Source organism: Aquarana catesbeiana, linkage group LG02, assembly GCF_042186555.1.
Source record: "Aquarana catesbeiana isolate 2022-GZ linkage group LG02, ASM4218655v1, whole genome shotgun sequence".
NCBI classification, from domain to species: Eukaryota; Metazoa; Chordata; class Amphibia; order Anura; family Ranidae; genus Aquarana; species Aquarana catesbeiana.
In genome coordinates, this window is record NC_133325.1 from 762,658,503 (window position 1) to 762,686,057 (window position 27,555).

Sequence of the window (27,555 nt, forward strand, 5' to 3'; positions counted from 1 at the left end):
AGAGCAGGGGGATGAGGTTGTTGATGTGGATCAGATGGTGAGATGAGGGTCTGTGGGTGCGGTGAAGGTGGTGGTGCTGAAGTGGTGGTGAGACCAGAGGTATGGGGTTGATGTGGATCAGATGGTAAGATGAGGGTGGGTAAGAGTGGTGGCGGTAGGGGCATTGTGATGGTGTTGAAAGCAAGGGTATGGGGTTGATGAAGTGGATCATATGGCAAGAGGAAGCTCTTCAGAAGCCGTGGTAGAAGGGGTGCTGTTGTGGTGAGAGCAGGGGGGTGAGGTTGATGATGTGGATCAGACGGTGAGATGAGGGCCTGTGGGTGTGGTGGTGGTGGGGGTGCTAAAGTGGTGGTGAGAGCAGGTGGATGGGGTTGAAGATGTGGATCAGATGGTGAGATTGAGGGCCTGTGGGTGTGGTGGTGCTGGGCGTTCTGAAGTGGTGGTGAGAGCAGGGGGATGGGGTTGATGATGTGATCATATATATGAGGCGAGTGGGCAGAAGTGGTTGTGGCAGGTTTAATGGTGTGAAGGTGAGAGAAAAGAAAAACGTATTGTGAGGTCATTATTTTAAGCCCCATTGACAAAGAGGAGAAAACAAATATAAAGGCCACCTTCTAATTAGGATCTGCAGCCGTTCTCAGCATGGCCTGCTTCTACAGACAGAGCAGTTTACCTGACCAGGCCGCGTTGCCCTGACAACCGTCTCCCGTGGCTCTGCAATCCTGAAAAGCATATTGATCATTTGTAATGATGTGAGGAAAGAGTGTGTGGGTTATCACAGGCTGTCAGCAGGAATCATTTGTGACACGCTCAGGCCCTGACAGAGGAAACAAATATCCGCCAACACAAAATGCCCCTTATAGTAACACCAGAGCGGCCAATACAGGTCTACATGTAAGTCCGGGTTTATGTCTTAGTCCCTTTTTTACAGGTCACTTTGCCAATTTTACAGACTGTGTACGTTCGCACCTGCACCTGAACGACTGTCAAATTAGAACCATTGGTTGTGCCACTGCGTCAGAATAGACATGAAGGGGACTGCCTGCATGCGGATGCAAGGAACACCTGCGAATCCCGTACAGGCAAACACAGCCCTTCTCATGGATGTACATTTAGGTACACACATTCAAATGAGGCTTAAGGCCTTGTTTACACTTGCAGTTGAGCCACATTTTTATTTTCTGGTACAAAAATTTTTATTGTTGCACTCAAAAGTAACAGTACAGCGAGTCACCCACACAGGGGTTACACAATGAGAAACAAGTCATACAGACTGGAGTGAAGTCTTGTGCAACATATTACGTAATATAGGATTTCCACTAGACTACCACATGGTGGGGGGCCATGGGTTTACTCAAGTTCCTAAGCCAGGGCTCAGGGTTATACCATAAGGAAACCAGAGAGGTGGACTGACGAGTTGGTCATGAGAGAAAGAAAGAGAACAGGAGGGGAACAAAAAGGGGGGGGGGGTTAAGGGAGGTCCTGCAGGCTTGGGCCATAGCCACAAAAATTATAAAATGCCCATGCCGGTCGGATACAGGGTGGGGAGAGCATATGACCACCAAGGAGCCCATACTTTCAGAAGTTTAGCATGGGATTAATGTAAGATACTGGACATCTTTTTGTTGTTCATCAAGGTGGTCAGGTTGCTCTTCACCTCTGCAAACGGCACCAAACGTGACTTCCAGGCCTTGGCAATGGCACGTTTAGCGGCAATAAATAGGTAAGTTGCAAGCTTCTGCTGATATGAGAATAGGCGCTGAATTGGGCAATGCAATAGTACCAGTTTTGCATCCGAGCCACATTTTTATTTTTAATATTTTCATTAAAGGGTTACTTCACTTTTACCAAAAAACTGCCTATGCAGATAAGGGGTGTTTGTAGATAAAAACAAACTGGTCAACTCTGACTAAAGTTAAACAATGTCCTTGCTATAGGTTTAGGCAATTTAAGTAAGTGGCGGAGCCACCTGACGTCGCCTGGTAGCACCGCCCCCTTATGTTGTCACAGACGTAGCATGCATCGGTCAGTGACATCACAAAGGGGTAGTGCCACCAGCTGGCCCCGCCCATTATCTATATAAGAACTGTCAAATGATGGAGCAGGCAAATGGCGGTTAGCCTTCGTCGTGGGTGGAGTGTTTTTTTTTTTTTTTTTCCGGGTCCGGCGGTGGCAGCGCCTTCGTAGTTGACGATAGATCTACATGGGAGGACATTGTTATTTTTTTTTATTTTTAATAAAGGAATTGTCAAAAACTATGTGTGTGTTTTTTTTTCTCTGTTTGACACTTTTTTGGTGCATGGGTAGGGGTACTATGCACCCCATACTCATTCGCATGGGGGGGGGGCAGGATCTGGGGGCATGCTCGGATAAGGTTATCTGAGCTTGCTTATCTGTGCATGTATCTGGTTGCTTTTTCCGTGCATGCTCTGATACGGGTCTGGTATGGATTTTGGGGGGGCCCTACGCAGTTTTTTTCAATTTTGCAATAGGGTTCCCCTTAAAATCCATACCAGACCCAAAGGGCCTGGAATGTATTGGGGGGAGGGGGCCCACGCTGTTTTTTTGTTTTTTTTTTAGATTTTTCAGATTTTTTTAAATTCAGCTGTCATTGGGATAGCCCGCTGATAGCTGATGACTCATCCGTTGTTAAGGACACCGCGGCCAGTTTCTTGACCCGCTCCTTAACAACCAGCTATTCACTATGCCCAAAACTTTGCCCAATCAGTGCTTAGAATGCACTGTGCAGCACGTAGTGCATTGTGGGGTGCACGGCGGGCAAACATCCCGCCAAGCACCCTGCAAATTCAGGTGTTCACCGAACGAGCGAACAGGCTATGTTTGGGCTGAACTTTTGCTCAGCCTGAACCGCTCGCCCAACTCTACTCCCCAATACACTTACCTCCACCTTGTAGCGATGCAATATTTACATCCCTCGCCAGTAGCTGTCATCTTCTCCCCTCGTGACTTTCGGGTGCCCGGTTTCCAGCCTCCTGATTGGCTGGCGGGAGATGACGTGATCCCGCATATGCGCACAAGAGTCATTCATTCCAGTGCAGCTCACTTAACATTTAATAGAACACTGCAAGCAGGCCAGTAAGTATCCAATTACAGAAGAGCCATAGTATATCTCTTCTGCATTAAAGAGCTGCCTGCTCGTTATTTTTTCAATATTAGGTTTAGTTCCCCTTTAGTGTTACAATGTTGCAGCTCCGGCACATTTTTGTGATGCCTATGAGGGGCATAACTTGTAATTCCCCTTTAAGCGACCTATGCATAATATAAAAATCCATCAATAAATAATAATTAAAAAAAAGCTTTAATATTAATTGTCTTAGCACCAAGGACAACCTGTAAAGCTTTTTCCTTTACGAGGCTGATAAGTGCACTTGATCGAAGGTCACGCTTCGGTTGTGTTATAAAAATGCGGATTTTCTACCGTGTAAATGTCAACTTGACCTGACAGCAACCCTGAGAGTGCTGTTTATCTACATGCACAATCCTGATATAAGATACACTAATATACCCTTAGTGCTGCTTGTATGAACTATCTGCATGCTTATAAATGAATTTCCATTGGATAGAATATTTCTGGTTCTATCACTAAGCATTTTTTTTTCTTCCTTTCCTTCTCTCCATGCAAGTAACCTTCTTACAATGGAAAGACCATGTAAATGTAATTCTCCGATGCATAGGTGTGGGGGTTGGTGTCAGTAGGGCGGAGGGTGGTGTCAGTAGAGTAGGGGGCTTTTTTTTTTTCTTCAAATTATTTTTTATTAAATTATTTTTTTTTACAAGTTTTTAAGAGCCCCATTGGAGGGCTTTAGTGAAATATCAGGGGTCTAAATAGACCCCTGATGTCTCTTTTTCAGACAGAGAAAGGGACTGAGGACAGAGATTCCCCAGTCCCTTTCTCTGCAGCCTCAGCTGCACTGGACAGTAAGTGAATGGGAAGTTCTCTGTGCTGAGGCTTCCTGTTCACACACAGAGTTTACTATGCTTCAGTTACGAATGAACAGTCAGTGATCGGTACCAATCACTCACTGTGTCCATTCAGAAAAAAGAAGGGACTAGTCAATTACATATTTACCGACCCCTTTCCCCTGTTCTCCATTCTGAAGTATCCCCCAGTGTGCCCGCAGCAGCAGCCAGTGGAAGAGGAGAGGAGGGAAGCTTGTAGCGTTGGAGGGAGGCCTGGGCAGCAGGGGGAACCTGGGCTGTATGCACACCTGGCACACCCGGCACACCCTGTGCGCATGCCTATGCTCCCATGGCTAGCGATCAAAGTGTATAAACAGAACTTTTTTTTTCATTTTTAGTAAGGGAGGGTTATATAGTAACTCCTGTCAGCTTTGCCATCTGTGGCCCATTGGGGGAGATTTTCCCTTACCTCCTGTGTCATAGCCAAAACAGGAAGTGAAAGAAATCCCTCCAAAGTGAGGGAATCCCAATGTGTCACCAGGATTACAAGAACTAGTGTGCTCATTGGAAGATTTCCCCTCTGTTCGTGTGCTAATGTCAACCCAAAAGTTGGGATTTTTGTTTTTACTTTCACTTTCGATAACAGTAAACAGGACAAATAGAGAGGATAAATTTCCCTAACGGAGGCACAGACAGCAATAAAAACTGACAGTTCTAATCTTGCTGCTGCGACAAGTGCATGGAGACAGAATGCAACATGTGAAATGCAACAAAGAATGAAAAATAAACAAAAATGGCAGTTGCTTGTTTTTACCACTTTAATACCATGCAGTGTTAATCTCTGTTTAACTTTGCTGTATTTTAGGTCCTATTTTGTTATAATTTTATAATTACAATTTTGCCAAAATTGTTATGCATGTATTATACGGAAAGTTTAATTTTTATATTTGCCTAGTACTTTCCTCTTAGCATCTGATTATGTAATATTTTCCAGTGCTTGAAATGTAAGCTTTCTTGTCCTCCTTAGATGGAACACCAAAAATTAACTCTGCGTTCAGCGAGAAGGTGGTGAGCCCCGGAGAGCCCGTGTCCCTCATGTGTAATGTGAAAGGCACGCCTCTACCCACCATCACCTGGACCCTGGACGACGAGCCCATCGTCAAGAACGGCAACCATCGCATCAGTCAGATCATCACCTCCGATGGCAACGTTGTCAGTTATCTAAACATCACCAGCACCCAGGTGCGGGACGGGGGAGTCTACCGCTGCACTGCCAATAATTCCGCGGGAGTCGTCCTGTACCAGGCTCGCATAAACGTAAGAGGTGCTTGTCAAATGAGCTCTTTAAAAAATAAAAAATTCAAAAACATAGTATTACACATACATACATCATCAGTATTACACTTACATACATCATAATGTCATGCAAAGGCTTCTGAAACCTTCTGTGGGGTTCCTCCATTTCCAACACTTTATCTCATTTCTTCATAAATTGGGTTTTGCTAGTATGTTCCTGGCAGTTGTGGCAAAAAAACAGAGTCACCAGATATAGTTTAGTAGAGAGCATTTGTGAAACTACCGTAAATTTTGTAGCACGTTTCTACTGCTATCCCTTTTTGGACAGCTTGGTCTCCACGTTGGGTAAAAACCAATATATAAATAAAGTGAAATAAAATAGGAATTAGTGTATTTTCATTACATTTATTTATCCCATACAGTTTTCAGAATAAAACATTATTTGTGATAGCAGTCCTTTAAATGTGAATTGGGGGCCTTTGATGAGCTTGTAACAGACCTTAGATGACAGTTACCTGAACTGACTGTTTTCAGCAGATGGTTTGTGTTGATGGGTTCATCAAAGACCCGCTGGCTCTCAGAAGCAAAGCTTGAGTGGCTGGATATAAAACCTTTTCTAGTTTTTGTTTCTTTCTAGGAGATAAGTAATCCAGCAAACGTCTGTACACACCTAACCCCTTTCCATGGCATAAGCATTAATGCTGGACCAAGCCGATCATTCGTGTTTATGCAGCAGATGTTCAAGAGTTTTGCTCATCGATGGTAAGATCATTCCTGGACAAGCTGCCATCCTCTCAAGTCTTGGAGATGCTTTCCTGGGATTGGTTCTCCAGCTATACATCATGGTATTCATAAGTGGACATTTTCCTGAGGATGAAATGGCAGCTGCCAGTAGGGTTTTGGTTTGCCACCTTCTGGATCAACAGCATCAGTAATAGAATAGCATTAGGTAACAGTAGTCAGATCATTCCTGGACAAGCTGCCATCCTCTCAAGTCTTGGTGATGCTTTCCTGGGTCTGTTTCTGCAGCTATACATCATGGTAGTCATAAGTGGATATTTTCTTTAGGATGAAATGGCAGCTGCCAGTGGGGTTTTGGTTTTCCTTCTTCTGGATCAACAGCATCCTTGGTAGGATAGCATTAGGTAATGGTATTTAGATCATTAATGGACAAGCTGCCAACCTCTCAAGTCTTGGAGATGCTTTCATGGGAATGGTTCTCCAGCTCTATATCACAGTATTCATCAGTGCAGTCACAAGTTAACATCTTCCTGAGGATAAAATGGAAGCTGCCAGTAAGGTTTTGGGTTTTGGCTAGCCTTCTTCTGGATCAACCGCATCAGTAATAGAATAGTATTAGGTAACGGTGATCAGTTCATTCCTGGACAAGCTGCCATCTTCTCACGTCTTGGAGATGCTTTCATGGGAATGGTTCTCCAGCTATACAGTACGTCATGGTATTCAAAAGCGGAGTAATAGTGGACATCTTCTTGAGGATGAAATGGAAGCTGCCAATGGGGTCTTGATTTGCTGTCTTCTGGGTCAACGGTATCAGTAATAGAATAGTAATAGGTTGAGCTTGATGGACTTTGGTCCATTTTTTTGGTCCTATGTTATTTTCTAACAAAGTTTTGTTGTAGCTTTATATTTTGTAGAATTACATTTTTTTGTTTTCACTCTGCATGATCAGAGTTTCCTTTGTAGTTTGTGTTTCACAGTGGTTACGAAATATTGGATATAGTTAGGGTTGTTTAGCAGCATTTAGGTAAGATTTGTCCCTGGGGAATAATATGGAGTGTTAATATCTTCTAGCAGAGAGTATTTTGTAATTATATAAAAAAAGTAACTTTAAAGTTCAGTTTCTATCCCTTTTTTAGATGGAGGCCACCAGCCACACTTTTGATAACACAATTTTTTACATCCCTCCACCATATCATCCACCTCTCCATTAGGTATTCTTTCCTGCCTTCTAGAATCATATAGTGCTTTCTATTGTTCTTCCAGGTCCAGCAAGCATTCGACCAATGAAAAACATTACAGCAATAGCAGGGCGGGACACATACATCCACTGCCGTGTGATTGGCTATCCATATTACTCCATAAAGTGGTACAAGAATTCCAACCTCATCCCATTTAACCACCGCCAAGTGGCATTTGAGAACAACGGAACGCTAAAGCTAACTGATGTACAAAAGGATGTAGATGAAGGGGAGTATACGTGTAATGTCCTTGTCCAACCGCAGTTGTCCACAAGCCAGAGTGTCTACGTTACAGTGAAAGGTGGGTTTTATTCATCATAATAAGTCAAATGTTTCACCAACAAATGGAAAGTAAAAGGGTTTTAAAAATGCTCATCTTTTGGTGTCATGAATAGTCTGTATCACAATCTAGATCATGATCAGCACTGCTGAGTGTGCAAACAATGGAAATAAATACAACCCCATTCTAAAGAAACTCTTCTAATCAAAAGCTGCACCACATTCATTTAGAACACTTGCAGATGTAAAAATTGTTTATCAAAACACTATGAATTACCATATTTGTGAGCCAAGGGAAACAAAAAACATTAACCCTTTGCAGAAAAAAAAATTTAAAAAGAGTACACTTTGCCTCCAAATACAAAACTGGTAAGTACTACTTGACATAGAACTTCATGATGGCTCATCAAAATAAAACCTGAAAAAAAAATAAAATAAAATTTTAACACCTTGTTTTCTATGTTTTTAATGAGGAGAATTTTTGAGTATAGCCTCAAATAGCAAAACCTAAACCTAGACATAATATAGTACCATCATCCAAAAATGATATAGGGAAACAGGGCGAGGGGTACGAGCATAAGGGTAGCCGCTGAGCCTAGCCAAACGTATACTCAAACGCACAAATTTTGTGGTGGACTATCTGAGTACTGATAAATAGAAGTACAATTCTTGGATAAAAAATTCCATTTATTACATATAAAAAAAAAAGAAGAAAACATACAAAAATCACATTAAAACGATTGAATGATCAGCATATCATAAATGTTGGACATGTCCCAAAGTACGGAGATTCTGGATCAGGGTCTACAACTTTATATACACCCTCACCCAGATTAACCTGGTCAAGTCCGCGAAACACGCACTCCTGGGTGGCAGGGTAGTTGAAGCCTCAAAAACCCATAGAAGGCTTCTTACATTCATATTCATATCAGCTAAAATCACAATAGCAAGAAACTGGAAGTCTGCAGCCCTACCATTCGACCAACTTAAACACAAAATGTCATGGCTTATGTTAAATGAAAGACTAACGGTGGTTATGCAGGATAAAATTAAGTTGTTTAACAAAGTAGGGGACCCATGGATCAGATACCTAACAAGTGATCCCTGGACAATCACGAACCAGGACACTTTGTGAAAGACATGACAAGGAGCGTGGAGCTCCCCCCCCTCTCCCCCTCTAACCTCCTCCCCAACTCTGCCCTCTGAGCCCATTTTCCTTTCCTTTTTAATCTATCCCCCTTTTCCCTCGGTAAGGCCCTGGCCTAATGAGGTCTGGATGGTGCCCCTCCATGGTTTGGAAAGCCAGGCTCCCCCAATAGATAGCTGGGGTGCTGGTGTCTCCCAGTGGACGGGACGTACTCTAGGACCTATGTTATAGAACATGCATATAACCACAGAATATAGTGTAATGTGTAAGGTGGAGAAACCACTGTATGGTCTGGTACATAAACCACAAATATTAAAGTAGATAAGAAACAGTTTACACCAGGGATTTGGCCTTGAAGGAACGAGAGGTGTATTCCTCTCGCTTATATTGTATGTTGGATGGACTATGAATACTGTACAATGTTCAAAGGGATGCCGAGGTCTTTTAACCTGTACTGTGAAAACTTTAATAAAAACCATTGAAAATAAAATGAATGAATGAACAGTATACAAATACTCAAAGGTTTCCCCAGGAGGTATCTGTTGATGAAGTGTTTCCTATAGATTAACCAGACCTCTACTAGTTTCACAGTACAAACAGCGCTTCGTCAGGTGGAGTAATCTATAAGATAAGTAGTCAAATAAAACACAGGAACACGTAATGAAAATTTATAGCAAACATCAGGTAAATGGATACAGCTCAGCGGAAACAATGGAAGGTTGCTTTCCCAACAGGTTGATTGCCAAGTAGAAGACCCAGCCGCTCAAAAGATTCCTCCCGCGGCGGACACAGGGGATTGTGCGGAATTAAATCTACATAAGAATGAGGGTAAAATTGTAAAAGGTACTGGGTCAGATATTGCCCACATAAGGAGCGAAAATGTGCTCCAGGAAGGGAAAAGCAAGGGGGTGGGCGGGGTGTGTGTGAGGGGGGCGGGAAAAGGAGAGGGGAGGGAAGGGGTGGTGAGAAAGGAAAAAGGGGGAAGGAGAAAGGCAGAGGAAAGGAAAGAATAGGAAAATGGGAGGGGGGATAGGGGGAAGGAAGGAAAAAATGGGAAGGAAAGGGGGAGGTGAAATAAGGGGAGGGGGAGGGAGGGGGAAGGAAGGAAAAAATGGGAAGGAAAGGGGGAGGGGAAAGAAGGGGAAGGGGGGTGGGGCAAAGGAGGGGAAGAAAGGACCAAAATGTAGGGAATAGGACGGGAAGGGCGGGTCAGTGGATGGAAGTGCATGTATATTTCATAGTTATACAGTATAAAAGTAATTCTCCATCGGTCTGGTTAATCTATGGGAAACACTTCATCAACAGATACCTCTTGGGGAAACCTTTCAGTTTTTGTATACTGTTCATTCAATCATTTTAATGTGATTTTTGTTTATTTTCTCCTCTTTTTTTATATGTAATAGAATTTTTTACCTAAGAATTGTACTTCTATTTATCAGTATCGAGATAGTCCACCACAAAATTTGTGGGTTTGAGTATATGTTTGGCTAGCCTCAGCAGCTACCCTTACACTCTTACCCCTCCCCCAGTTTCCCTATATGTTTTTAATGAAGAGGGAATCGATTAGTAGGGGGTTAGTCTGTAACAAAATCGTGCCCATGTAGGTGTCAGTTAGAAAATTAGAAAAAATGTTTTTTTTAAAAATTAGAAAAGTTAGCCAGAAAATGTTAATCTATTGGACAATTGGAACAATGACACTGAAAGGGTCAGACGCCAGCGATTAATTGGGGACTGGGTAAAGGCTGTTCAATTTTAGATATAGTATCTGCATAAAAAGGTGTAAATGGTGCCTCCTGTAAAACTAAAGTATTATTAATAACCTGCAGCCATCAATTTGGGTAAACTCCAAAATGATATATTTGTGTATGTCGAGGCGCTAGTTATTATGGTGTGGACTATGAGCTCACAGGAAAAATCTGTGCTAATGGTAACAGTGAATAAAAGTCCTATATTCATTTGCAGCAATAATAGTCCTGTGCAAATTATTAACACCTCATCACCTCACCGCCATTTGTGATCCATATTCTTCCTACTTAAAGTGCTTTTCTGTGCTAGTGTGCACCACCAGCTGTAGTAAGGAGACCACTCACCAGATTTCCTTGTGCCACCAGGACCCTCACAGCTTTATGAGTGATTCCTTTATATTGATATGGGCTCAGCATACATCCAATTGCACCAGCAAGGCTATCCAGATAATTTTCTTTTCTTCCCACAATTAGAGCTTTCTTTTGGTGGAATTTGATCACAGAGCGGCTGTGTCGGCAAGTGGTTAATGCTCTCTTGGGGGCAGAGAATGTTTTTTTAAATTTTTATTGGGGAACTGAGTTTGGAGCAAGCAGCTCAACTTAAAGTAGAACTAGCATTCCAAAGTCCACCGCTGCTTGTTTTCAAGTTGAATGACTGCCAGCTTCATTCAACCTGCTTTATGTTGGCGCAGAAGGTCACGGACATATCCTCTGGGGGTGAACTATCAAATATTTAAAGCATATCTAAGCCCAACAATAAACATGACCGTCTCTTGTAATATGTATGTATGTGGTCTCTAGCAGTCCTGTGTAGCATTGCATACTTTAGGGCTTGTTCCAACTAGTGATTAAGGGGCAGTAAAACCCTGCAGCTAAAATGTGTTTTTACCACTTCCTCACCAGCTCCCTTTTAGCTGCACAGACAGCAACAGGGGGTGCATACATACCATGGCCACCATGCTTTGCAGCCACAGCAAGAATTCTACCCCGTCACTTCCAGTGTAGTGCACGCTTAGTGTGACCCATTCAAGTTCTGCAAGCCCTCCCCCCGATCGCTAATGTAGGGTTCAAGGGGTTTAAACAGGAGGTGAGGAGGTGATACAGCGCCACTTCACCACCTGTCATATGTTCTCTGCAGAGTGTTCTGAATGCAGATTTCTCTTCTGACACCAAAGTGAATGTTAAGTACTAAAGATGGTCATGGGGAGATGGAGAGATGATCATGGTGGGGAGATGGTCATGGTGGGAGATGGTCATATTGGGGGAATTGTAATGATGGGAGGATGGTCATGGTTGGGGGATGGTCATGGTGAAGGCATGGTCATGGTGAAGGCATGGTCATGGTGGGGAGATGGTCATGGTGGGGAGATGGTCATGGTGGGGAGATGGTCATGGTGGAGAGATGGTCATGGTGGAGAGATGGTCATGATGGGGAGATGGTCATGGTGTTAAGTGCTAAATGTTATGTTCGACTCCTTGTTGATAATAGAAGGCACAGTTAAGGCCCCCTATCCTTTGTAAGTTGACCAAAATGGTTTTAGAAAGATGCCCTCTCACTTCCTGATGTGATTATAAAACAGGACATGAATGGAAATCTCCCCAATGGGACAAAGACAACCCCTTGAGAGTTTTAACCCTTTCCTGCTCTTTCCAAATTTAAACCAAAAGTTTTGGCTTTAGATGTACTCAATATATTGTGCTTCTTTTCTATGGTCTCTCTCTACAGGGCACCAAACCAAGACCATAAGTTCTAATGGGACTTACACACGGTCGGACTTTTCAACCGGACTGGTTTGACGGACGCCGACGGACCAAATCCGGCGGACAATCCGATCGTGTGTGGGCTTCACCAGGCCTTCAGTGGACTTTTCCAGTCGCAAATCTGACAGACTTTAGATTTGGAACAGGCTTCAAATCTTTACGTGGTAACTCCGCTGGACCCAGAAATCCGCTCGTCTGTATGCTAGTCCAAAAACCGACACTAGGGCAGCTATTGGCTACTGGCTATCAACTTCCTTATTTTAGTCCGGTGTACGTCATCACGTTCAAGTCCGTCGGACTTTGGTGTGATCGTGTGTAGTCCGTTCGTTAGAAAGTCCATCGGAAGTCAGTCAAAAGTCCGTTGAAAGTCCGCTGGAAAGTCTGTCGGACCAGTCCGGTCGAAAAGTTACATAGTTACATAGTTAGTAAGGTTGAATAAAGACACCAGTCCATCCAGTTCAACCTGAGTGAGTGTGGGTGCGTGTCTACAATTGTCCCTATCCCTAAGTCCGCCCGTGTGTACGTGGCATTAGAAGACAGAACCATACTTTCCAATGTTCTGTTGGAGAACCTTTGGTTCCTTTGGCCCTTGTACCATAAGAAGACCTATTTCTTTCTTGCCTCTTTACTCTCTAAACCAGGGGTCTCCAAACTTTCTAAACTAAGGGCCAGTTTACTGCCCTTCAGATTTTAGGGGGGGCAGACGTTGGGGTCAATGGGAGGCATAGTACCCTATTGTTGGTGTCAGTAGGAATAATAAAGCTCCATCATTAGTATCAGTGGGAGAAACTATGCCCCATCGTTGGTGCTAGTGGTTGGAATAGTGTCTTGTATTAGTGAGAGGAACACTGCCCCAAGGGCCGGATAAAGGCAAGCATCTGGCCCCTGGGCCTCAATTTTGAGACCACTGCCCTAAACAGTTCTCCATAGAATCCATATTTCTCCTCCCTTGCACTGACAACAAACATAACTCATACACCCATATGAAGTGTGGGCCTGTATCCATGCTATAAAACCACAGTGCTGGAGGCACATTGAGTCACCGGGGCATAAAGAACTGATTTACATAGTTCCATGCTACGTCCTACATGAGGAATAAATCCCTTGTTTTTCAGCTCTGTGATAGATTGAGGATATGTAATTACCTTCTGTTTTAAGAAGCCAATGCTGAACATTTGTGATAAGAAATGTTTTTGTTATAGGAGATTCGGCAAGCAATTACTCCTGGTCAGAGCAGAAACTGATTGCAGATGCTTAATTAAAAGATTTGCTCTGAGAGATGCAATCATAAACATATTTCTTCAGGGACCTCTGGTTAATGTACTGCTATCTATTTTTAAAAGGGTGATAACCAGTTGGGCAGATTCAGGCAGCCACAGCACGTACATGGCGTCACTGATCTCGAACTGGAGACATATCCCAGCACGCTACATGTCTGGACTGTTCAGAAACATAAAAGGCAGAACGTGATTAATAGACAAGTTCACCTCTAAATAAAAAGCCCACCTCCATGGCCCCATAAACTATCCTTAGCTGAACCAGGTGCTTACTTATTTCTTCCATTGCCACAGAACGTTAAGGGCGTCACTGGTCTCTGACTCTTGAACTGCAGACCTAACCCAGCACTTTATAAGTCTAAAGACAAGACATGCTTAAAGGGCAAGTTCACCTTTTAAGCACTTGACCTCCAGAATATTTACCCCCCTTCATGACCAGACCATTTTTTGCAATACGGCACTGTGTTACTTTAACCGACAATTGTACGGATGTGTGACTGTACCCAAATACAATGTATGTCCTCCCTCCTTTTCCCCACAAATAGAGCTTTCTTTTGGTGGTATTTGATAACCTCCTGCGTTTTTTATTTTCTGCGCTATAAACAAAAAAAGACCGACAATTTTGAAAAAAAACAAGATTTTTTTTACCTTCTGCTATAAAACACATCAAATAAAAGAATTGAAAAAAAATCTAATTTCTTTGTCCATTTAGCCCACTATGTATTCTGCTACATGTGTTTGGTAAAAAAAAAAAAATCCCAATAAGTATATATGATTGGTTTGCGCAAAAGTTATAGCTTCTACAAACTATGGGATACTTTTATTTATTTTTTTTATTTACTAGTAATGGCGGTGATCAGCGACTTATAGCGGGACTGCGATATTGCAGCAGACAAATTAGACACTAACTGATACTTCTGACACTTTTTTGGGGACCAGTGACACTAATACAGTGATTAGTGCTAAAAAAAATATGCACTGTCACTGTTCTAATGACACTGGTTGGTCGATCAAAGGGTTAACTATGTGCCCATCTGGTGTTTTCTTACTGTGGGGGGGTGCTTGTACTAGGGGAAGGCATGGATCAGTGCCCCTGCTTTGCTGGAACACAAAATCCACGCCTTCTTTACTGTCAGAATGGCAATCTGCCTTGTTTACCGTTCTCCCTCTGTACCGAAGGATCGGCAGGTGCCGGCAGACATTGAGTCTGTCGTAGCCGCCGATCAGCTCCCACTGTGTATAATCACAGTGGGAGCAGGCTGCCGGAAGTGCGTGTGCACGCCCCAGACACGGAAGTGCAGCCATGCCACTTTGCTGCCGTATATCGGTCGTCAAGTAAGTAAAAAGCCCACCTCTATGGCCCCTTAAACTATCCTTAGCAGAACCCCCACCCAAGTGCTTACTATTTTCCTCCTTTGCCATAACACGTAAATAGCACCACTGGTCTTTGACTCTTTAACTTAAACTCCTAACCCAGCATGCTACAAGTCTGGACTGTTCAGAAACATAAAATACAAGATGTGCTTAAAGGACAATTTCATCTTTAAGTAAAAAGCCCACCTCTATGGTCTCTTAAACTATTCTGAGCTGAACCCCCAGCCAGCTTCCTACTTATTTCTTCTACTGCCGGCATCTTTCCACGTTGTTTACATACGATCGGGCAAAATCTATTGTTATGCTGTCAGTGTCTGCGTAGTAACCCATAGACCCGATGGCATGTACCCTACTTTTGAAGCAATGTCTTATTCCAGTATATAGGGCATTGCTGCAAAGGCGTGGGCAGCGCTACACTAGTTTTTGCTGACCAGAATGTAAAAAATGTGGGAGACTTCCAGGGGAGGCAGCAGCATCTAATACCCTTCCACTAAGGCTAAATACAAGGTCGTACTGATGAGCAAATTTCCAGCCCTTTATGGTAGCATTAAACGCCTCTATGTCCCTATTCACACCTGAGCGCTTCATAGCTCAAACTTTCAAAACACTCAACAAGCCAAATCCCATGCTTTTAAATTGTCCCTGTTCACATTTGAGCATTCAGATGCCTGTAGCTCAACGCCTGAAGCCGAAAAAGATACATGAACTACGTTTGAAGTAGAATGGGACATTTCTGGCCCCATTGACTTCAACACACAAACATGCAAAAAAAAAAATCTATGGAGCAATAACTGCACAATCCTGACCCAAAGAAGTTTCTGCACAGCACTTACCTCTTAAAAATGCACAAAAAAAAAATAAGATTCCTGGGCCAATAGGAATGTGTGGAGGCAGGGGGACAGGGGGACAGGACAGAGTTTTACCTACTAGAAAGGCCCAGAATTTGGTTATAACTCCAGGATCTCCCTTTTTTATTTTATTTTTTTTTTTTTGGACTAATTATGAACCCAATTTTTAAGATTGACCAGTAACACCTCCTTTTTTTACTCTACATCTACATACACTTTTACTCTACATCTACTCTACTTCTACATACACCTAAACAGTTAAATTACAACACTATCCCTAACCCTGAACCTAAGCCCCAAAAACAAAATTATCCCCTCTAGACTATAGGTTGAAAACCATCCAGTTGCAAGACTGGTGCTTAGAACTCTTGGGCCTGCACCAAAAACTACCTGCGCCCCAATGGCCTTGCCAAAAACAACAACCAAAAATATAAAGCTTTATGACTGCCAAATTTTATAGTTTTAAATACATTTTAAACCCACTATAAAGTAGTAAGGCATGATTTCAATCATAATTATTATTATTATTATACAGGATTTATATAGCGCCAACAGTTTACGTAGTGCTTTACAACTTGAGGGTCTTATTGTGAGATTTGGAGTACTCTACAATTGTCAGGATCTCATTGGAAAAGATGGTGGCATCACCCCCTGCATAATAAACTTTAGTAAACAATGTGCATCACATAAATGGTGAAATAACAATCACATGATAGATTTGTGCATAAAAAAATGGGTAAAGTACAAATGTAAAATCTTGAAAATGATGAGAATCCATGTGTACGAATCCCAAACCACCTCATAGACAAATGTGCCAGTTCCTGTATCAAATGGTAATTCTGTCCACATGGTAAGAGAATAACAGCGCAGAAATCATCCAAATGGGGGGCCACCACTCAGGGTACCACTGACTCCACCGCCTCCTCGGTCCTTCACTGGTTATCCAAAGGCAGCACTTCAGAGAAATAATGGGTAGAAGAAAGGACAAAGGACCATAGAGTAGTATGCTAATGCCACATTATTTATTAAAAGCAGATATACTCACAAAGGTTACAGAGTAACACTGGCAAAATGCACCACACCAGGGATCAACAGCGGGTGTACAACATCCTATGCCACTGGTTTCACCCTATGCGATTTTCGTCTGATGCAACGGACACCTTCAGGGGAGGGTCTTCAGACATCCATTGCACCAGATGAAACAAAAGTGCACAATTTTTTCTGTGCTTATATTGGGATTTCAATCACCCTGGTAGAGAGAGCCTGGTAGAGAGAGTCTTGCTCTCAACAGAAACCACAACAGCCATCTTTATTTTTCTATTATGTGGTCTTTGGATCCAACAGGAAATGCTTAGCAATTTTCTTTATGGTGGATCTGTTGAACTGATCTTTCTTTTTTTTTTGTTGCAGTTCCGCCATTCATTCAGCCATTCGAGTCCCAAAGATTTTCCATTGGACAGAGAGTGTTCATCCCGTGTGTTGTGGTCTCTGGAGATCTTCCCATCACAATCACCTGGCAAAAGGACGGCAGGCCGATTCCGGCCAATCTCGGGGTGACCATCGACAACATTGATTTCACCAGCTCTCTGCGGATCTCCAATCTGTCTCTGATGCACAATGGAAATTATACCTGCATCGCTCGGAACGATGCTGCAGCTGTAGAACACCAAAGTCAGTTAATTGTTAGAGGTAAGTACAGGCACAAAACATCTGTAACAAAAGTGGAACTTACACCTACTTAGCAAGGTCTACCTATTTTAGTGCTGCTCCCTCCCCCTTGCTAAAATGACGCATTAAACTTCAGAACAAACTGTTGATAATAAGTTAGATAATTACCTTTCCCCCGGCATCTGCCCAGGTGACAGTGATGTCATCCTCCTTCTGGTGAGATCTGGGGAATGTAGAATGGCACAAATCCCACAAGAAGACGAATCTGCATTGTGCTTGCAGCATCTTATTGTGAGATTTGGAGTACTCTACAATCGTCAGGATCTCATTGGAAAAGATGGTGGCATCACCCCCTGCATTATGGAAGCCAGGGAAAAGGTACATATATCATCTAACTTGTTCCCCCTACAGGTGTTTTTTTTTTGTATAATCAGTTTTTTTATTAAATGTTTGCAATACATAGAGAGAAAAAAAGTAGAGAAACGCAAATTATTGTAATATTGCATGTGAGATGTGAGGTATGTTATGCACTTCTGCAAGTGAGAGATCATCAAAATACACTTTCCATGCATATAAACAGCACGCAGGCTGTCTAAGCATTCAACTTACAGATAAGAATGTTCAGTGACATTAGAACATGAGAAAGGTAAGGACTATTATAACAAACATTGACAACCAGTGCAATAATAATTTCAAAACTCGTCAAATGCAATGCGACTCTGTTAAGAGAGGTAAAGTAGCAGAACAAACTGATCCTAAAGACTAAATCTTAAACTAAAAGTCAAGCCGGGTAAGTGGGCTCCTCAAATGGTCTTCAATACTGGTCCTCTGGACTACTATACAAAGGGTTGCACGATGGCATATTAGGCATCAGATATCTGAGTGGAATAATACATCCAGCCCGCCCATATATTCCTAAACTTGTCCTAATTTTTAACCACGTGCACCCATCGTTCCACTTCCATTATCTACCTCTCGTTTCCAATCAAGTAATGAAGGACAAACAGCCTGTTTCCAAAAGAGTGGAATGAGAGATTTTGCTAAAGAGGAATTGTAAGGGGGTGCTGGCAATTGGTCCAAGGATAGTTTTTTTAATCCACAGGGTATCTTCCTCCCAAAAGGCCTTAATCTTAGAGTAGTAACACCAAAGATGTAGGAACGTGCCCCTCTGATTACAGCCCTGCCAACAACTAGAATCAGCAGCTATCTATACCAAAAGGGGGTTGGTTTTATACTATCTAGGGAGGAAGACTCTTGAGTACGAGTGCTAATGGAGGCTACATGTGTCAATTGAAGTATTATCTGGATTTGAGAGGGAGTGAATTCCAGGCTCAAGTTCTCTTCTAATCCTCTAATATTGGGGTAGACGCCAAGTTAATGTAGCTTTTTAGCATGGGGAGGGGCCAAACTAAATAAACAGGCCTTGCTTTGAGTTCAAGGTCTGCCTTAAAGTGTATGTCCAACCAAAACGTCTTTTTTTACTTTTGAATTCAAAAAGTTAAGCCCTCTGGTGACAGTGGTTTCACAGAGCAGGAAGTGAGTGTACATCTCCAACATTGACTTTTTTTTTAATAAATATATTTTTTTCAATAGAATATATTTTTTTATTATTATTTATTACAAGTAGTTATATAGCGCCATCAATTTATGCAGTGCTTTACACATACAGTATATATTGTAAATTCACACCAGTCCCTGCCTTCAAGGAGCTAACAATCTAAGGTCCCTATTTCACACACTAGGGCCAATTTAGACAGGAGCCAATTACCCACCAGCATGTCTTTGGAGTGTGGGAGGAAAACCAGAATACCCGGAGGAAACCCACACAGGCACAGGGAGAACATGCAAACTCTGTGCAGGTATTGCCGTGGTTGGAATTCAGACCAATGACCCTAGTAGGGGGAAGGCTAGAGTCCCTGTCACTTGAACCAGTAGAAATTAAGTGCTGAATTCAAATGATCAGTAGGTCAGTCAGATTGTGACAAGGCGCAACGGCTCTATTGAGGCTCAAACAGGGGGCCCAGATTTGGGGATTTACAGGTATAAAGCCAAATGAACAGTCTGAAAGTCCAAAAACTTTCAACATTAGTACACAAACCTAAATGCAGATCATCTAGTTGATTTTGGAGGCTCAAAGACCTCTACCTTTTCCAGGGCTTAAATCGTAATGTGTGATTATGAGGACTCAAGACTGGTGCACATCACCAGGAATTAGTTATTTGCTGTGTAGAGATACTGTATAGCCAGACTTTTGCTGATCCACTGATTCTGGCTTCACCCTATGACAGTGATGTCGAACCTTGGCACCCCAGATGTTTTGGAACTATAGTTTGCATGATGTTCATGCGCTCTGCAGTGTAGTTGAGCATCATGGGAAATGTAGTTCCAAAACATCTGGGGTGCCAAGGTTCGCCATCACTGCCCTATGATCTCCATACAGCAAATAGTTAGCTTCTGGGTATTGGTTTTATCCTTGAATCCTCTTAATTATCCATTATATTTTAAAGCCCTAAAAAGGGGGGGGGGGGGGGGACTTTAAGCCCCCGATAAGCATTGTATATAATCTATATTGTCCTTTGTGAACTAATATTAATATTAAATGTTTGCGGACTCTCAGACTGTTCATTTGACACTCTATTTGGACTTCGTACATGTGAAGTTTTTTTTTTCATCACTGTGTCCTTTCAGATTTTCCTTAATTTCCTGTCTGGTGAAATCATCACAGGGACTATCTACATCTAAACTTGGCTTACTAGGCTGTTAGTAAGGGGATCTCTCCATCCTTGGCATGGTCGTAACAGGCCAAGCATTGGGGTTTCCATACCTCCCAACATTTAGAGATGGGAATGAGGGACACCTACTAGGAAATGTATGTAGGTATGGGTCACACCCCCTCCCACACCCCCTTAAAGGAGAATTAACCAAAAAAAAAAGGTTAATTAAATCCACAAGGGCTTTTTTTTACCACTACTATTCCTTTATATTGGCTTTAAAATTTACAAATGCAGCAACTTAGAATTTGGATGAAAGGTTTAGCACTGGGAAAAACTTTTTGAAAGATAAGTGCATTTTATATACAACTATATAGATCAGACAATTGAGGAGGAAAGAGGGACAGAGGGACATTGCTCCAAATCAGGGACAGTCCCTCAAAATCGGGGACAGTTGGGAGCTATGGGGTTTCATCCAAACTACTTCTGTCACCACCCTAAGCATTTGTAATATTCTATTGACAATGTTGCTTGAGGTGATGTATAATTCGACAATGCATAATTGTCCAGGATGGAGGCGCCCTCTAGTGGATTTTCATTAGCAGTACATGACGAACTTGCTTTTTCTCGGTGACAACAGTAAGACTTGTGCTACATGCAAGATTTGTTGTCACACAACTAACATTTCTAAAATTGATCTCTTTGTTTCTATCTCATTGAATTCAATGTGAGCTGCCGAAAAAAGCGAGTTTTGTGTGATTAGTCACCCACATTCGCACAATGACACAATTAAATCATATACTGTAGCAGAAACTATTAGGTAACTATTCGTCACCTCCATTAGACTTGAATAAGAACAGAGAAAAGTGCTTAATTAAGAGATCGGATGTTGACTGATAATTCCCATTCCATGGATGCCAACTGTCCGGGATTTGTGGGTACTGTCCCGGAAACCTAACCCTCTATCCCTCTAATGCTGCGCCCTGGGCCATGTCCGGAGATCACAGCATCAACCTTATCTGAGGCACTGCACATGCACAGCAACTCAAAAAGGCATTAATTGTGAGAATCTGGGTGGCAAGTGGGCAGTACAATGAATCCCCGCCTGTTGATGATCGCCCAACAGTCTCCTGCACTAAAGAATGATTTTTGCACTACCGTTTTTTTTTTTTTTGTTTTATTTGGTAGTCTATGAGATATGAAGAGGAACGTTAGTTCCCTTGAGTTTTGGCCATGCTGTTAAGGCCTCCTTCCCGTGCTGCTATCATTTTTAGTCTGGCACGTGCCGAAGGGCTCTGCCTGGCCTTCAGGTCCCGTCTGAGTCCTGCGGCACATCTCTGCACGCTCAGAGGGGTTTCAAACATATGTAGACATGTTGAGTGTTGGAATTTCCATACTGGACACAACATCACACTGGGCTCCACATCACATGTGGAAGTGGCTCCCAACTATCCCTGATTTCGAGGGACTGTCCCTGATTTTGAGGGACTGTCCCTGATTTGGAACAATGTCCCTCTGTCCCTCATTCCTCCTCATTTGTCCCTCATTTTGGTCTGATCTATATAGATGTATATAAAATGTACTTTTATCTATCAAAAAGTGTTTTCCAGCTCTAAACCTTTCATCTGATTTCTAAATTGCTGTATTTGTAAAGTCCAAAAGCCAATATAAAGGAATAGTAGTGGTAAAAACCAATCTTGTTTTTTTGTACAATTCTCCTTTAAGGGGGCGTGGCAAGGGGTGTGTCCTATGCCTGCCTACTTTTGCTGATGGGTGTCCCTCATTCCCATCTCAAAAAGTTGTGAGGTATGCATGTGGACCTTACCTAGGGCAGTCTGTATTGTAATACAGCCTACCTAGGAATGCCCACCCCTCCCAAGCTGACATCCACCCATCATCAAGGCTTTTTGAGATTTAAATCTCAACTCTCAGTTCCTCCGAAGAGCCAGCCCACTGCTTGTATCAGGACTGAGGGCTCTTGAGAGGAGTACTGATGGCAGGGTGCTGTGATGTTTTCCAGAAGCTATGTACAGTACCCTGCCAGCCCCTCCCACCAGCCATGCATTACATAGAGAAGCACGGAGACCCAGTGATGATGTCATTGGGTCTAAAATTAGGTATGAAATTAAAACAGAAAGGTTTTATTTAAACATGTTGGAGATGGGGAAAAGGATCCAGAGCAGGCAAACACATAAGCGGATTGAACTTCAGCTTTCAGAACAGCTACCAGGTCAGCAATGGTGGAATACATACATCCAAGGCTTGGAGAATAGGTGCAGGAATTCAATCATGCCACGCCCTGCACCCCGTGTACATGCATTTCCCTTCTCCCCGTCCTGTGCTCAGTGGGAGCCACTAATCGAATCAGATCTTTGGGAGCCGCTGGGAGGCAAGCTGTCACTTGTAAACACAGAAGCCGGACCAGCTGATAAATCTGTGATTATAGGTCTCCCTTAAGACTCGGGTTCATACTGGTGCAATGCGGGAACCACCGCGATTCCTCTGCAGGTTCCCACAACGCCTCTGAATTGCAGGCAGTTCACGTGACACCACCAAATCGGTTCCCAGAACACAGTGAGAAACTGTGGAATCTCATGGATCTGAACACCCATGCGGTCCGATTCCAGTGCGGATTAAAAAAAAGGGTCCTGCACCATGCTGGTGCGAATGTGATGCAAATTCAGCCATGTAAACTGTATGGCTGAATTTGCATCGCACAGACATTGAATGTGATGTGCACATCAATGCGGTGCAAATCACTTGCGGTATCTGGCATTGCATACGTGTCAACCCAGCCTAAAACTCTTCTTTAGTATTTGCCAGCTGTCCAGACTCTCAGTGACCGCTATGCAGTGCTAGAGAAGAAGAAAAGGGAAGGGTGATAAGGTTTGTATGGTCACTTTGCTTGTGACTGTAATGCCGCGTACACACGGTCGGACTTTTCGTCTACAAAAGTCCGACAGCCTGTCCGACAGACTTCCTGCGGACTTTCGGCGGACTTGCAGCAGACTTTCTAACGAACGGACTTGCCTACACACGACCACACAAAAGTCCGACGGATTCGTACGTGATGACGTACACCGGACTAAAATAAGGAAGTTCATAGCCAGTAGCCAATAGCTGCCCTAGCATGGGTTTTTGTCCGTCGGACTAGCACACAGACGAGCGGATTTCGGGGTCCGTCGTAGTTACGACGTAAAGATTTGAAGCATGTTTCAAATCTAAAGTCCGTCGGATTTGAGGCTGAAAAAGTCTGCTGAAAGTCCGGAGAAGCCCACACACGATCGGATTACCAGCCAGCTTTAGTCCGTCGGCGTCCGTTGGACTTTTGTAGACGAAAAGTCCGACCGTGTGTACGCGGCATTAGTAAATGAAGTTGTGTTTTCTTTAAATTATGCGCTATCAAAAATCCATTGTTTTTTATTTTTTATTTCCTTTGCACATAGTTAGGTATACAAAGTAAACAGAGCTTTATTTACCAATATTTCATTTGCAAATTGACATACAGTTTGCAAGGTGAGCAATTTGCTTTACTGGGTGACCTGCCACCTTTAGTAAATACGCCCCATTGCATTTCTGCAGTGAGGCAGACCTACGACAGGACATTTTTTTCATTAGGATTTATAAAAAATCATTTGTTAAAATGATAGGAGATGAACAAGCTTTCTTTTTTATGAGGCTCAGTTTTTAGGTTAGTCGGTTATTTTTTCTGGTCGTGTGTGCTTTGCAGCAGCAGATCTCTTTTAGAATTTCATTCCTACTGATAAAATGTGACAGTTGCTGCAGAGAATGATCTTCCAGCAATTTGGAGATTCATTTTGACAGTTTTCTCTTTTTATCTGTTGTCAGTGATTGCTTTTATACCTAGACTGCTGCGACGTTGTTTTTTTTACATTGCATATCCCTCCAAAATACATTAAAGGGTGTTCTTCAAATATTCCCAAAATTGGCCTGTCTGTGGACAGCGTATGCCTGAAAATTAAGGCAATCCTTTCACCTATAACATTTCCAAAACATAAGGGCACTATATACAGTACACAGTGTGTGTGTGTGTGTGTGTATCTATATATATATATATATATATATATATATATATATATCTCTAGATCTATAATATCTCTCTCTCTAGACAGATATAGATATCTATCTATATCTATATATATAGATAGATATAGATAGATATAGATATCTATCTATATCTATCTATATATATAGATATATATATCTATATATAGATATATATATAGAGAGAGAGAGAGAGAGAGAGAGAGAGAGAGAGAGAGAGATCTCTGTGTGTGTGTATATATATATATATATATATATATATATATATATATATATATATATATATATATATATACACATATATATATAGATAGATCTATATCTATCTATCTATCTATCTATCTATCTATCTATCTATCTATCTATCTATCTATCTATCTATCTATCTATCGATACAGTACATACACACACACCCTTACATGTGCCTTATATAGGTATATACTGCTGCAAATAAATAGTAATAGTTCATATATTTGTATTATTATTAATATAATACAGGATTTTTTTTTAGCACCAACAGCTCTTTACAAAATCAAGGGAGATGCTACAATACAGTTCAAAACCAGAGGGTTAGAAGACAGCCCTGTTCATGAGAGCTTACAATCTAAAGATAAAAAAGGGGTATTTGTAAAGGAAAAAGGGGTCTACTATGAAGAAAGAGACAGTTGGGGAGCTGCGATACTGCAAATTATATCAGCACCATGCATTGGAAGAACATTTCAGGTGGTGGCCAAAGTTTGACACATGAAGGCTTTTTCTTTTCACCAATCTCTAGCTCCCTCTAGTGGTTGGATTTTGTATAGTATTCATTTACGTTCTCGTGCCCTCTGCCTGAAAGGAAATGTTCGGTGATTTTGTACGCCATTTACTTTAGACTAAAAAAAAAAAAAAAATTAAAAACATTTTTCTTTTTTTCATTTTTAAGCCATGTAAATAGAAAGGATATAAATACAATGTTGCGTCCTCTTTGTGCCTTTTTTTCACATACAGTAGGTACTGTATCTATTCTTTTACAGCCTGTTTATTAAATAAACAAAAAAAATAATCCTTTTTGGGAGCTAAAATCTTTTGAATTATAATTGATCTCCCGGGCATCAATAGTGCCCCAAATCTCAACCTGGCACTCCTAAATAAATGCCCCACCAGTGCCCAGTTTAGGCTCCAATTGCAAGTGCTCCCAGCATGCTGGTTCACTGGCTCAGAAAGCACTGAAGCCAGAGGGTTAGGATAACAGCCAGGCAACTAGCATTGTTAGCAGTGACAGCCCCAACATTTTTCTTGTGACAGGATTGCTTTACAGCTGAACCACAGGTGAAAATAAGAGAAATAAAAAAAAAATCCTTCCCTTCCTAGCGGTAGGTTCCCCTGAAGTTACCGGGACCGAACCCATAGTAAGGAGACCCCATGTGCCTAGCCGCATGGCACAGGAGAGAAGGAGTGGGCCCCCATGAGGTCCACGCTAGGTGCTCGGTAGAACCCCATTTTGTCAGTGGGAGTGAGGTGGCAGAGGTACACTGGACTGGTGGAAAAGGCATGGGCTCAGCAATGTCCCTTCTAAATGCAACATACGAGAAAGGTGTGTAGTAACATGGGACAGTATGATTTACAGAAGAACTCTGTACATTTAACTACTGCACACAGTGTATGGCTCATCTCTAAGTTGGGGTACTACCACAACGTTGAGTAAATAGATACCCAACATCCTAAACTACGGTGTCCAAAAATCACCATAGGTGACGCTTTAAAAGCTTTTACAGCTTATCAGTTTAGATTTAAATAGAAGCTCTTTTGCTAGAATTATTGCTCTCACTCTGACGTTCGCGAGTACGTTCCATGAGTAAGCCCTGGTGGGCAGAGTGGAACATGTTGGGGGCTTGGCCTGGTGGGGGTCCAGGCTGAGACTGCCATTCACGATCACACAGCAGGCTTTGACTTGATGTGCGGCTCTCGGGACACCTATTATCTCTACCATTGCCTGGAGCATAGACAAGCTCCCTTCCCGGTCAACACTCACATCGGAGGGCACAGGACTTCATTTCCACTTCATTTCAGTCTCACACACATATCTTGGTTTGTACTGACGCTTGCGGTGTTATGTCACAGTTGTAGTGCAACCGTGATTTACATACACGTGCGCACCCTGGGCTTGCATTTGCAGGGCAGCAGGGTAAAAAAATTAAAAACAAATTAAATTGCAAAAAAATCAATACATAAAAATAAAAAACTACTGACACAGTACACTGCCACATACAGTTGTGCTCATAAGTTTACATAACCTGGCAGAATTTATGATTTCTTGGCCACTTTTCAGAGAATATGAATAATAACACAAAACATTTCTTTAACTCATGGTTAGTGCTTGGCTGAAACGATTTATTATCAATCAACTGTGTTTACTCTTTTTAAATCATAATGGCAACAGAAACTACCCAAATGACCCTGATCAAAAGTTTACATACCCTGGTGATTTTGGCCTGATAACATGCACACAAGTTGACACAAAGGGGTTTGACTGGCTATTAAAGGTAATCATCCTCACCTGTGATCTGTTTGCTTGTAATTAGTATGTGTGTATAAAAGGTCAATGAGTTTCTGCACTCCTGACAGACCCTTGCATCTTTCATTCAGTGCTGCACTGACGTTTCTGCATTCAAAGTCATGGGGAAAGCAAAAGAATTGTCAAAGTATCTGCGGGAAATGGTAGTTTAACTGTATAAAACAGGAAAGGGATATAAAAAGATAATCAAGGAATTGAGAATGCCAATCAGCAGTGTTCAAACTCTAATCAAGAAGTGGAAAATGAGGGGTTCTGTTGAAACCAAACCACGGTCAGGTAGACCAACTAAAATTTCAGCCACAATTGCCAGGAAAAGTGTTCGGGTTGCAAAGAAAAACCCACAAATAATTTCAGGAGAATTACAGGACTCTCTGAAAACATGTGGTCTGGCTGTTTCAAGATGCACAATAAGGAGGCACTTGAAGAAAGATGGGCTGCATGGTCGAGTCACCAGAAGAAAGCCATTACTACGCAAATGCCACAAAGTATCCCGCTTACAATAAGCCAAACAGCACAGAGACAAGCCTCAAACCTTCTGGTACAAGGTACCGGTAATTAGGTGTGAGACCAAAATTTAGCTTTTTGGCCACAGCCATAAATGCTACATTTGGAGAGGAGTTAACAAGGCCCATTATGAAAGGTATGGAGGTGGATCACTGATGTTTTGGGGATGTGTAAGCTACAAAGCCACAGGAAATTTGGTCAAAACTGATGGCAAGATGAATGCAGTATGTTATCAAAAAATACTGGAAGAACATTTGCATTCATCAGCCAGGAAGCTGCGCATGGGACGTACTTGGACATTCCAACATGACAATGATCCAAAACACAAGGCCAAGTTGACCCGTCATTGGCTACAGCAGAATAAAGTGAAGGTTCTGGAGTGGCCATCTCAGTCTCCTGACCTCAATATCATTGAGCCACTCA

General features: G+C 42.3%; 1 protein-coding gene across 4 annotated transcripts in view; it reads left to right on the plus strand.

The window, feature by feature from the left end:
* DSCAM (DS cell adhesion molecule) overlaps positions 1 to 27,555 on the plus strand; it is a 726,986-nt gene that overhangs the window by 305,184 nt on the left and 394,247 nt on the right. For all 4 annotated transcript variants that reach the window (XM_073617225.1, XM_073617227.1, XM_073617226.1 and 1 more), the window contains exons 7-9: positions 4,949 to 5,245; positions 7,222 to 7,497; positions 17,038 to 17,316. In XM_073617225.1, coding sequence (XP_073473326.1) covers positions 4,949 to 5,245; positions 7,222 to 7,497; positions 17,038 to 17,316 — 852 coding nt within the window. The remainder of the gene's footprint in view (positions 1 to 4,948; positions 5,246 to 7,221; positions 7,498 to 17,037; positions 17,317 to 27,555) is intronic.